The sequence below is a fragment of the Bos indicus genome, chromosome 11 (genome assembly GCF_029378745.1).
Source record: "Bos indicus isolate NIAB-ARS_2022 breed Sahiwal x Tharparkar chromosome 11, NIAB-ARS_B.indTharparkar_mat_pri_1.0, whole genome shotgun sequence".
NCBI classification, from domain to species: Eukaryota; Metazoa; Chordata; class Mammalia; order Artiodactyla; family Bovidae; genus Bos; species Bos indicus.
The window spans coordinates 37403412-37416007 of record NC_091770.1 but is presented as its reverse complement, the minus strand read 5'-3'; the positions used below and the strand labels follow the sequence as shown (position 1 = coordinate 37416007).

General features: G+C 49.8%; 1 protein-coding gene across 6 annotated transcripts in view; it reads right to left on the bottom strand.

The window, feature by feature from the left end:
• The window catches only part of EML6 (EMAP like 6), a 322773-nt gene that overhangs the window by 5752 nt on the left and 304425 nt on the right, over positions 1-12596 (bottom strand). For all 6 annotated transcript variants that reach the window (XR_011569245.1, XM_070798676.1, XM_070798674.1 and 3 more), the window contains 8 exons: positions 10589-10718; positions 8698-8796; positions 7510-7683; positions 5657-5865; positions 4683-4840; positions 3930-4044; positions 2325-2513; positions 324-496 (listed from right to left, as the gene is read on the bottom strand). Coding sequence is in view for 5 of the 6 variants with exons in the window: in XM_070798676.1 (XP_070654777.1) it covers positions 324-496; positions 2325-2513; positions 3930-4044; positions 4683-4840; positions 5657-5865; positions 7510-7683; positions 8698-8796; positions 10589-10718 (1247 nt within the window). In the remaining variant the exon portion in view is untranslated. The remainder of the gene's footprint in view (positions 1-323; positions 497-2324; positions 2514-3929; positions 4045-4682; positions 4841-5656; positions 5866-7509; positions 7684-8697; positions 8797-10588; positions 10719-12596) is intronic.

Genomic DNA, 12596 nt, shown 5'->3' with positions numbered 1-12596 from the left:
CTCAAGGTCAGGTTGGGTAGCTTCTCCAACAGTCTAAGGAATTTGACCGCTTCTCTGGATCGAACCCCCCCAGGAAGAAAGAAAATGGGTGTGTGCAGCCTTCTGTAGAAGGCTCTTCACAAGAAGTTTTTACCACACTCGTGGGAATCAGCAAAGATGTGTCTGAGAACTGACGTGTGAGAGGATCTCCTACCAGAGCTGGCTCACTGAAAGGGACCCTCTCATATGTGAGTTCTTCATCCCCGCCTCCTGGAACGGGAACCATGGGGAGGCAGAATGAATGCCTGCCTTTCTCCTCCCTGCCCAGACCACTTGCTATGTACCTGATATCTTGGATAGCAGATTTCCGGTCTCTTTTCTTCCCCCAAACTTTCAGGCTGTTCACCAACAAGACAACAAACTCTCCATTCTTCATGCCAATGGCCACCATCTCCCCGTCCGGGCTGTAGGCTGCACACTGGGCCGCGTGGCCCAGGCTCACTTTGTTTAGCAGCTTCTACATGGACACAACGTAATACCCTGAGCTCTTGGCCACCTCAGCTAGTCTCCAGGGGAAATCCTGCACCCAGGTCACCTCTAGGGAGGCTCTGAGGCGGGCAGTGTGTTTTGACTGAGCAGCTGGGGAGACTGTGGTTTAAGCAGAGGCTGGTGAACTTTCTCTGTGAATGGCCTGATAGTAAATAGTAAATATTTTTGGCTCTGCCAGTGAAGCACGAAATCAGCCATGGGCACTGATATAAACACTAAAGCGCAGCTTACTGCAGAAGCAGGCAGCAGGCAGACTTCATCCTTGGGCTGCAGCTTGCTGACCTCTTGTTCAGGGGAAAGAGTTTGAGCTTCAGCATGTGTCAGTAATCCCAGATCCTGGCTCTGTCCCTAGCTGGGTGTGTTTGGGTAAGTTGCTCCTCTCTTTTCCCATATGTGTATACGTGTGTGTGTGTGTGTGTGTGTGTGTGTGTGTGTGTGTGTGTGTGTGTGTGTGTGTGTGTGTGCTCAGTCATGTCTGACTCTTTGTGATCCGTGGACTATAGCCTGCCAGGCTCCTCTGTCCATGGAATTCTCCAGGCAAGAATACTGGAGTGAGTTGCCATTTCCTCCTCCAGGGGATCTTCCTGACCCAGGGATTGAACCTGCATCTCCTGTTGTCTCCTGCATTAGCAGGCAGGTTCTTTACCTGCTGAGCCATCGGGGAAGCCCCATGTGTAGAGAAGTGATACTAATATTGGTCTTGCAAAGTTGGTGTAAGCATTAGTGATGGTATTTATGAAACACCTGGTATGTAGTGGGTGTTAACAAACATAATCAATAATCACAAACTAACTTGAGTATGGGGATTCCCTAATAGCTCAGTTGGTAAAGAATCCACCTGCAATGCAGGAGACCCCAGTTTGATTCCTGGGTTGGGAAGATCCCCTGGAGAAGGGATAGGCTACCCACTCCAGTATTCTTGGGCTTCCCTTGTGGCTCAGCTGGTAAAGAATCCGCCTGCAATGTGGGAGACCTCGGTTCAACCCCTGGGTTGGGAAAATCCCCTGGAGAAGGGAAAGGCTACCCACTCTAGTATTTTGGCCTGGAGAATTCCATGGACTTAAAGTCCATGGGGTCGCAAACAGTTGGACACAACTGAGTGACCTGCACTTTTACTTTCTTTTCACTTTCAACCTGAGTATGACAACCACACTGAGCTGAGGCTTCTCCAAGTCTGTTCCATGATCCTGACACTGAAAATATGACTGAAATATTTACAAGCCATTTTATAATGAAACCAAGTATTTTAATTATTAGAACATAAGTACTTTTTTACTATCAGCTGAGGCTTGGTAAACATCAGTTTTTCTTCCCCTACTCCTGATTATTATCTGCTATTTTACATTTTTACTCCAGATGGATCTGTTTTTAGAAATTTTTTGTATTTTTAAATTTTTTTCCAAACTCTAAGAGTAACTTTTTTGGAATTTTGATTGAAATGTTCCACTTGGGAACATCTGACATTTTAAATCATTTTTTCTCTTCCCCATTAGGGGAGGACATGATTTCTCTCTTTGTTTTTTCGTTTCATGGGTTTTTTTGTGACAAGAGAATAAAGCATTTTCAGTGAGATTATTCCTGTACTATAAATATTCATAGAAGCATATAGCTAATAGATATATACAGAATGGGTGAGTGTGAACGGGACTTCTCTTTACTATGAGTCTAACTTAGCTGCTACGCTGTGGCTGAGCTCCTATCCAACCCCATCCCCCATCTCTGACTGGCCTGACCCTGGCCGGACTTGCCCTCCCCCCACTTGGGGCCTCCGAGCCCAGGCAGGGTCTGCCCCTCACCTTGTCAGCCAGGTCCCAGATGCGGGCTGTGCCGTCATTGCTGGCGGAGATGAAGATGTCCTTGGAGGGGTGTGTGGCCAGGCCCCAGATCTCCCCTTCCATGTGTCCATCAATCAAGATGTTGGAAGCAGCGTTTTTTTCACCAACTTCAATGATTTCTCCATCCTTGGTTCCCACTAAAATTTTTCCCTGTTGTAATCAAAACACTATTAGAAGAAAAACACTGTAGGATCCCACTCATACGTAATTCCTAGATGAGTCAAATGCATGGAGACAGGAGGTGGAATGATGGTTGCCAGGGGCTGGGTAGGGCAGTCATTGTTTCATAGATGCGGAGCTTCTGGTGTACAGGACGAGAAATGTCCCGAGGAGGGATGGTGCTGCTGGCTGCATAACAATCTGACTGTATCTGATACCAATGAACTGTATGCTGCGAAACGGCTAAATGGTAAAGTTTATGTTCTCTAGATTTTGTCACAATATAAAATAATAATAATAAAAAAACACTATCAGAGCAACTTGGCAAAGTGCATTCGCTGGCACTGGTACTAAAACAGCAAGAGTCAGGAAGTGCCTTGTTTTTAACAACAAATTCGCCATCCTTAAGTGACACCCCCCCAATCAGGCCTTTTCTCCCTCCAGCCCCTTGGGAAGAAGTCCCCCAAAGCCCCCCATCCTCTCGTCTCTGCTGGAATGTTTCAGTGCCTTTGAGCTCACTGCAGAGCAGGGCAGCCAATTTCTGCCCTAGCACAGCCCAAACTCTTCCTCAGCTCTTCCTCAAACTGAACAAAATCCATCCCCTGATGACTTCCAGGTTCTAGACCTCATCCTGCCTCCATCTCATTACCCTTCCCTTCCGGATGACTATCATGTATCTATTTAAACCCAAATTCCCAGTTTACAATTACATAGACTCAGGTTTGCCTTTTTAATGGAGAGCATCTAGAAAGCAAGTTTGTAGACTGATACCAATTCCAACATATAAATACAAAGTATTAAACAGAGGTCAGGAGACTTCAAGTGCTTTAGAATCTCCTGGGGAATTAAAAAAAAAAAAGAAGAAGGAAAGGAAAAAAGAACACACATATCAAAGCCAAGGCCCTACCCCTGAGATTCTGATTTGGCACACTGGGCAAGAGCTTGGATATCCATATTTAAAAAACAAAAGCCAAACTCCACAGCTGTGTGATATTTAGCCAAGCATCTGACCAAATGCCTTAGTGTGGTGGTCCTTAGCTTTCCCCATCCTGGCTGTGCACCCCTGGGCCTGGGCAAACTACCTAATATCCCTGTGTCTATAACAATAGCAGCTGACATATACTGACTGTGACCATGTGCCAGGCATAATGAAAGGTCCTGGGCACTGATGATCATGCAATCCTCACAACCACCACGAGCTGGACACAGAAAGGCTAAGTAACAGAGCAAAGGTCACACAGCCACTTCTCCTGGGTGAGCCACACTCTGCATCCCGGTCTGTCCCACTCTGCTAAGCTGCCTCCCTCTGCAGTCTAAGTCACACCCGGGAGCCTTGTCCTCAGGACTCGACCACCCCCCAGTACAGGGCAAATGTGTGGCTGGGGAAAGGCGGGCCCGCCGGCTCACTTTGCCACGGCACACGGAGCGCACACACTCCACCAGCTGCCCCGTCTCCAGCTGGAAGGCCCGGCAGCGCTTCATCTCCTGGTCCCACAGTTTCACAGCACCTCCTTCTTTGGTCCTGAGAAAGATCAAGAACTTGGCAGGTCAGCCCTCGTCTGAAGACCACTCAGGACCCTCCACTCCCCCTCCCCACAACCATCTCCTCAAGGTCCCGGCCCCACATCCCAGGGCCCAGCAGGACAAACCCTTGGGGTGGCCCCTTTCATAGGCCCTGCTGATGAGCCACCAGAACCCCTTGAGCTTGCAGATTTCCTAGATTGCTGTCAAATGCTACCATCGTAAGAGGAAAGAGAATCCCAATCTAAAAAAATCAAACTGTGCTTTCATTAGATTGGACAATGAAGAGGAGTACTTGGCCTTCACAGGGTCGCAGTCCCCACTGGACATCTGTCCCCTCATCTCGCCATTCCTGCCCCCTCCAGAAGAGCTACCAGCAGTAACACTTGATGGACAGCAGAATCACGGGGCTATTCAAAAGCATCTGTCCAGTTGTTAAGCGATAGGACTCCGCCTCTCTGAGCCTTACTTCTGAAGGTTCTGACCCAGGGCCCTCTTGGAGAGATGGCAGACTCATCTCCATGATGCAGAAGAAACAAGAGAGTGAAACTCTGCATTTTCTCCAATGGAGATGCTTCTGTCTGTTTCTCCCAAGACAATCACAAAAGACCAGCTGTTCCCAGAGGAGCTCCGGCTTACGGCCGCTCTTTCCCGCCAGTCACGATGAGCCCGTCCCGAAGGGTCGTGTACATGGTGAAGACGGGGCCTGTGTGAGCCTTGGCCACCAGCCGGACGAGGAAGTGGTCCTTCCATACATAGACGTCACCATTGATGGCACCCGTGAAAGTGAGGTTGTTCTGTCAACAGAGGGACACCCTCCACACCAGGACACTGGCCGCGGTTCTCAAGAGGGCCCCCTCCCAGCCACCTGCTCCAGTGCCAAGAAACAGGAGCCAGAGAAGCGCGTGCACAGCTTAGATCAACCTTCTGTATCAGGGGAAGGAAAGAGAATCCTACAAAGAGCACATGGTAAGGAAATCACCCAGCTCTGCAATTCACTCTGATGAGTTGGCTCTGGGGACGGTTGATTCCCCATTAAGCACAGCTCTGCTTTTAAATGCACTTCCACTGTGGGAGCAGCCCCCAGTGACTGCAGGGCCGGGCGGGACCCCAGCCTCCCAGCAGACTCTCCTGGGCTCATCTCCCTGGCCAGGTAAACCCACACTGGGAGGACCAAGAGTTGGCTGTGTTCCAGAACATCCCTGGGCAGCTCCTGTTGCCCGAGAGCCACCCACAGTCTGTGCAAGGGGGTCATTAGGGGACTTGTGGCACGAGATGGCAGGGGGCAGGGATGCAGTCTGGTGATGGAAATGTCCCTCAGCCTCTGCATCTATCGAGCTCAACGCAACGGATTTGCAAGTCAGTGTGTCTCTGGAATAATGAACCTCCAGCCCTGGGTGGGGGTTCTGCTTTTTTCTAATTAACATTTTGAGGGGAATGATATAGTCAACTTATGCTAAGGAAACAAAACAGTGCTTGCAAATAGTCCAATGAAGGAGAGCCCGTGGAAATGGCTTTCCTGTTGTTCATAGCTTTTAGCATATACCCGCCCACCCCATGCCCGTGCCCAGGGGTCCAGGCTTCCCTCTCAGGAAGCTTCTGCTGGAACTCACAGCACCGAAGGCCACGGACAGCATCGTCTGCATCTTGGCGGCCTCCATAGACCCAATGACCCCTTTCTTGTAAAGCAGGGCGCTGCCTGCCAGGGTCCAGAACTTCATGTGTTTGACCCCAACCGACACAAACTGCGTGTCTGAGTCAGGGCGAAATTCCACCACGAATATGCGCTCCAGGTGGCCCCCTCGGCTGGCAACCTTGGCACCTGCGAGGGTGAGAGAGTCGGGTGAGGCTGGGCTATGCTCAGCTCAGAAGCCTTGGTGGTTGGTGTCAGCTGTTAGATCCTATCACTGGCTCAGAACCCTTCTATACAGATCTTGTACTGCTTCCAACAAAGACAGTGGGAGAAAACTACCAGAGAGAAGTCTTCTCTTTATCTTGGGAACTTGTTTAAAAGTCCTGGCTCTTGGAGGGCAGAAAGGGCCCTAGGAGACCATGAGGAAGGCTAAGAACTACACCGTGGCAGGGCCAGAGCAGGTACTGCCCAGAAGAACAGACAGGACGTTGGGAGAGTGAGCCTGAGCCGAAAAGGATGATACTGTGTACAGGGTTGATGTGACCTTCTTCTAATGAATGAGGATCAGACATGTTCTTGGCTACTGCAGAGAACACAGTTAGTGCCATAGCAGAAAGGCTTTATGAAGTAAGTTACACCCTCGCCTGAGAAAGGGCTTTCAACAGTGGGTGGGCTGTCTGAGGAGGTAATGCTGGCTGTATATGTGACAGCATTTGAGCAGAAAATGGAAAGAAGCCTGTGAGGAATGCGTTGGAGGGATCTGTCCATGGGGTGGATCCTGACCGGGCAGGAAGGCTTCTCTAAGTCTTTCCAGCTCTAAGACACTATAAGTCTATCAGTGAAGATGCTGTGTTTCTCCTCTGTGGGGCTGAGTCTACTTAATCAGCTGACCATGTGTCATCACAGGCAATGACCTGCATCCCAAGGATACAGACTATGGGGCCATTTGGACCCAAGACACTGATGAACAAGAACATGAGAAATGGAGGGAACATGACAAGTCTCATCATAAATATCTGCAGGTCCCCAGCCTCTTTTCTTCAGATGGAGGGGAGTGGAACTTCCCTCCTGCTGGGCTCATTTACTATCCCCTCTCATGGCTCTGCCATGGGAAGATGCTGAGATCACGGGACTCTTGAAGTCCTGGCTGGAGAAGTGCCACCTCTGTGCGTGCCTGGCTGAGCATGCCCCAGATACAGGCAGCTGGGCTGGAGATGGACCTCATTAATGTCTTAACTAATTGGATCTGCTTTTGCCAACTGAGAGAATATACCCAAAAGGTTGCCTAATTTTGATTCAAAGAAGACTGTAAATTTAGTAGCAGCCTGTGTGTGCACGTGTATTGGGGGAGGACAAGAAAGAAATCTTGTTCCATTAAATGTAAACCTCAATTATAAGGTGAATCCCCATTTCAAAAATGTTTAAAAAAAAAGTGTTTCTGAGACGATGGTGGTAAAACCCAGTCCCATTTCCTGTAATAAGACAACGAGGGTGCCAAAGCCGCAGCAGGATCCAAGGGTCACCAGACAGACTGGGAAGCTTGTATAGGAAGGTGATTAGGACAGAAACAGTGGAGGGTGCTGCCTGTTTCCTGAGGAGGAAGGCAGTCAGCCCTGGGCCACTTTCCCAAAGACCCTTCACTGCCCAGCCCAGGACTCTGGGGGCCACAGGGTTCAGGACACAGCAGCAGCTGACCAGCAGCTTCTCCAGGACTCCACAGGCTGGTGTGGGGCAGTGCTGACGGCGGGCTGTGGAGTGAGGCAGATCTAGGCTGGAGCCCAGCCCACGCCACGAGCAAGCCCCACAGGGGCACAGAAAGCCCGCTGCCCTTACCCTCCTGCCAGCGCCAGACGGTGATGGTGTGCTCGGGGTCCACGCCCACTGACACCAGCAGCTTCCCGGTGGCGCTGAAGTTGACGTAGTTCACGCCCTTCGAGTGGAAGCACCGCAGCATGGACACGGTGTGCTTGGTCATGGCGTCCCACACGTGGATGCAAGGTGTCGTCCCTGAGTGTGGGAGGCAGGACGAAGAGCTGAGGTTGGAGGTTGGCAGAGCTCGGGCAGCACCGACGCCCACCTAAAAGCTTCTATGACAAGTGCTCAGGGGCGTCACAGAGACTAAGAGGCTAAGAGACCCAGGGCCTGGCCTGGTCGGAGGTGAGAGATAAGGGGAAACACTTGCCTGCTGTGCGTTCAGAGGCAGAGACCTAAGGGTGTTTACATCCAACACACACACTCGAGGTGGACTTGATACAAAGGAAATCGGTGAGGTCAATGATTGTATCTGTGACTCAGCCAGATACAATCAGCAAACATGATAGATTGACATGATTTTGCTGTGCAGATTCAAACTACTCACGGAGGGAACTGCCTTACCTGGGGTCTCCGCAATATCACCTGCATGGGGTGAGCAATGGCAATGAGGAAGCGTCAAGGGAAAACAATAGCTGAAATAAGTCATGTTTCTAAGAGTGAAGCACTTAACACCAGCATCAAAGTTCCAAATTAAATTTAAAAAATGGGCATGGGTTCAATGAGAACAAGCAGCAAGCTGTTTTGTAAAAACTGCCTTTGAAATGACAAAGTTAAAAACAACAGCAGCAACAACCACTCGTCACAAATATGAATCAATTCACATTTGTCACTGGCAGTTTCCCAGGGTAAGGAGAGTCAGGCACACACATCGGAATCCACCCTCGCCAAGCACAACCTCCAGGGCCCGTCATTTGAACCTGGGCTCTGAAAAACTATTCTCGCAGCCCCCAGGGCTGGGGGTCGTTTATTTGGATCTTGAGTCTCTGGTCTGACTTAATGGTCCCTTGGAGTCAGCACCACTGGATGTGTCAATTCAGACAACACAGACTCAATCAGGGCTCAAAAACTCAACATCGACATCAAGAAAGGGTGGATATCAGTGACCCCTTCCCCGCCCCCACTGCTGCCCCAGTAGCTGCCGATAAATCAATAAATCAACGTCTCTGCTCAGAGGAGAGCGACTCGGTGCCGGCAGACCCTTCCTACCTATCTGGCTGGTGGCCACCACGTTCCTGTACTTGGGGTGCTGGTTCACCGTCAGGCAGAGGATGTCGTCCGTGTGCTCCAGGTAGAAGCTCTGGCTCCCTAGAGGAGACGGGGCAGGGTGGGCAGGGGCACAGGTAAGCTCTGAGGGTAGACCCAAAGCTCAGTGAGGAGTCTTGGCAAACGCCCTGTGCAAGTGAGCACTAACAGCGCCCAGTTCTCACTTACAGAATTGTCCCTGGGAAGTGGGAGATGCTTTGTCACCTAGACACATTCTGTCCAAAGATTAGGAGAGCTAGTGCCTGTTATCTAATCCAGATCTAACACACAGGCTCCCCTCAATCCTCCCGCATCCTGGGTGCAGCCAGAGTGCAGTCCAAGTGCAGAGGTTTCCAGGGTCCAGAAAGTTTCCTCCTCCCACGGCCCAGGACCCACGGCTTCTCACTGTCTTCCTCTGAGCGCGGTGGTGGCGTGCTAGAGACAGTGCTTTACTGACCAAAACGGCACCACTTACTCATCAGAAAGGGAAGACTACACTAGGAAAATGCTTGGGAAATCCCTTTTAATTATCTTTATCTATCAAAGTGCCAACCTACTGGGTACTTGGATGGCAAGGGTGATGGTTTTATCCCTTAAAGCCCTAAGTCAACATATGGTCCAAGTGGAAGAAAGGACAAGAAAAGCTTTATCATTTATTGCAGCAAACGGTTTGCTGACTTGACTGCCCAAGTGGCCACTGTAAACGCACAGGAACTGAGAGGTGAGTGATGGCATTGAATACAAGGAAACAGCACTTTGCTACCAACCTGGTAACATGTGGCTAGAAGACTGAGAAAAACAAAGAAGAAATTCCAAGGTCCTCCCCTCAAAAGACAAATCTTTATGTGCCCAGCGATTTTACTATCTTAAAAAAAAAAATCTATGCATAAACTACACAGAATTATGAAGGAGCATAAAAATTTGGGAGGGAAAAAAGTTTAAGATATAAAGCAAATAAAGGCAACACATTACCATATTTAAATCTTGTGGTAAAGATAAGGGTGTCTCTTAATTTCTGAGTGATTCTTTTTGCTTCAGTTGTTTCTTTTAAAAATGAGTTTTACATTTATAGTTAAATTCTATATAAGGGAAATTTAAGGAATTTTTGTTAATTATTTCACTGTTCTCATTCTCCTTGTGAATCTGGTTAAATATTTGAAACAGGCAAAACTTGAAAATCTGAGCTGCTAAAAAATTTGGTGACTTAGAAATCAATGGGAGAAGGCAATGGCACCCCACTCCAGTACTGTTGCCTGGAAAATCCCATGGATGGAGGAGCCTGGTAGGCTGCAGTCCATGGGGTCGCTAAGAGTCAGACACAACTGAGCAACTTCACTTTCACTTTCCACTTTCATGCATTGGAGAAGGAAATGGCAACCCACTCCAGTGTTCTTGCCTGGAGAATCCCATGAACGGAGAAGCCTGGTGGGCTGCAGTCCATGGGGTCGCACAGAGTCGGACACGACTGAAGCGACTTAGCAGCAGCAGAAATCAGTGAGAAAACCACCCCTCTCCCCCTTGCTTGGTTGTCGGTTACTGTCTATAAAGCTTTCTCTGCTCTCCACACCCTCTTTCTGGCTTCCCTCCATCCCTCTCAGCCTCCGTGGAGCTGAAGGAAGCACCACCTCCCTGCCAGGGGCTGAGATGAGATGCAGCTGGGTGAAAGGCAGGGAGAAATCGGGTCTGACTGTGAACATGAGCATCTTCCAGGACTGAAGGGCACCAGTCTGGAATGGAGTGGAATGGCTCTGAAGGGTAGAGCAAGTTTAAGCTACGGGGCATATAACCAGTGGGAAAGTGCACAAAGGGCTAAATAAACATCTGTTCAGACAGTGGTTTCTCCCGACCCGTTTACCTGTGGAGAGGTTCTGAACGATGCCGGCCGCGGCCGTATGGAAGATGATGTCGGCACCGTCATTCAGGTAATGCAGGTTGTTGCGACAGTCAAAGCCTCTGTAGCCAAACACGTGGTCGAGAGCCAGCTCCTACACTCCCACACAAGATGAAAGGGCCCTTAGGGGAAGTACGAGCAGAGGAACAAACCCGCACCGTGGGGACAGCCACTCAGCACAGGAACCACTCACTCCTCGGCCAGCTGGGGATACAGGGCAGCCCTTTCTTTAGCTCCCCAAGATGCTGGGGGGCAGCCTCACACATAGAATTACAATGAGTTTTCTAAATAAGGCTTCCCTAGTGGCTCGGATAGGATCTTCCCTATAACTCAGATGGTAAAGAATCTGCCTGCAATGAAGAAGACCCAGGTTTGATCCCTGAGTCAGAAAGATCCTCTGGAGAAGGGAATGGCAATCCACTCCAGCATTCTTTCCTAAGAGAATCCCATGGACAGAGGAGCCTGGCGGGCCACGGTCCATGGGGTCGCAAAGGGTCGGACATGACTGAGTGACTAACACTACTACTAATGGCTCAGATGGAAAACGATCTGCCTGCGATGCAGGAGGCCTGGCGGGCCACGGTCCATGGGGTCGCAAAGGGTCGGACATGACTGAGTGACTAACACTACTACTAATGGCTCAGATGGAAAACGATCTGCCTGCGATGCAGGAGGCCTGGGCTTGATCCCTGGGTCAGGAAGATCCTCTGGAGAAGGGAATGGCAATCCACTCCAGCATTCTTTCCTAAGAGAATCCCATGGACAGAGGAGCCTGGCGGGCCACGGTCCATGGGGTCGCAAAGGGTTGGACATGACTGAGTGACTAACACTACTACTAATGGCTCAGATGGAAAACGATCTGCCTGCGATGCAGGAGGCCTGGGCTTGATCCCTGGGTCAGGAAGATCCTCTGGAGAAGGGAATGGCAATCCACTCCAGCATTCTTGCCTGGAGAATCCCATGGACAGAGGAGCCTGGCGGGCCACAGTCCATCGGGTTGCAAAGAGTCAGACACGACTGAACAACTAACTTTGTAAATAAACCGGGATTTGCTTCCCTGCTTCTCAGGTGAGGCAAAGCCTATCGAAGGGATGCCCAGTTAAGGTTGCCCTGAAGTTGCACATCTGTGACTTGGTGGGCACTCTTGGAGGTGAGCTGAGGGTGGCTCAGGGCTCTTTGCTCTGATCCACTGGATGCATCGGGGACTGCAAAGCAGAACACTGAGGCGAATGCCATGCTCATTCTGTTGCTGGGTGCTTGCCCTACAAAGTTTCTATACCATTTGCATTCTTTTTTCCCCTACAGTCTTTCTCTTCTTCCTGTCTAGTCTTCTAGGACAAAGAGCAGTGACTGGTTCAGATCAGACCTGTTCTTAATTCAACTTGATGGCATGGCTGTCATTGCTAGCAGCTCTCCTGTCCTGGGCACCGTGCTGGTTGGGGTGGGATGTGGGGACTGATTCAAGATTAAGAAGATGTGGGTCCCTTTTCTCTAGGTTCCCTGAGTCTAGCCTTTCCTCTCTCCAAAGCTTGCCAGTTACAAACATCAGATTAATTTTAAAATACCACAACACGTCCCTACTCAAAAACATGCACTGAGTTTCACTACCTATGGGATAAAGTCCAAAGTTGGCACAATGAAGCCCTGCTCTCACAATCTCCCATGACCTTTCGTCAAGCTGATACATCCATTTAGCCCATGTATCAGGAGCTTTCCTATTTATATGACTCTCTCTTTTTTTTTAAGTCTCTCACCTGGAAAGTTCTTTTCCTCCTTAGCAGCTCCCCACCCCAAGTGTCTCCCTCACCATGTGCTTCCCAGAAACCTTGTGTGTAATATGTGATCCCCAGTCCCATAGGCAACTGTCTCAAGTTCGGCCAATCAGATAGTTTCCCCCAGGAATTTAGAGCTGGGGATGCTGGTAGGCTCGGCTGCCTAATTAACTGAGGAGCTGTAAATGCCCGCATCGGAC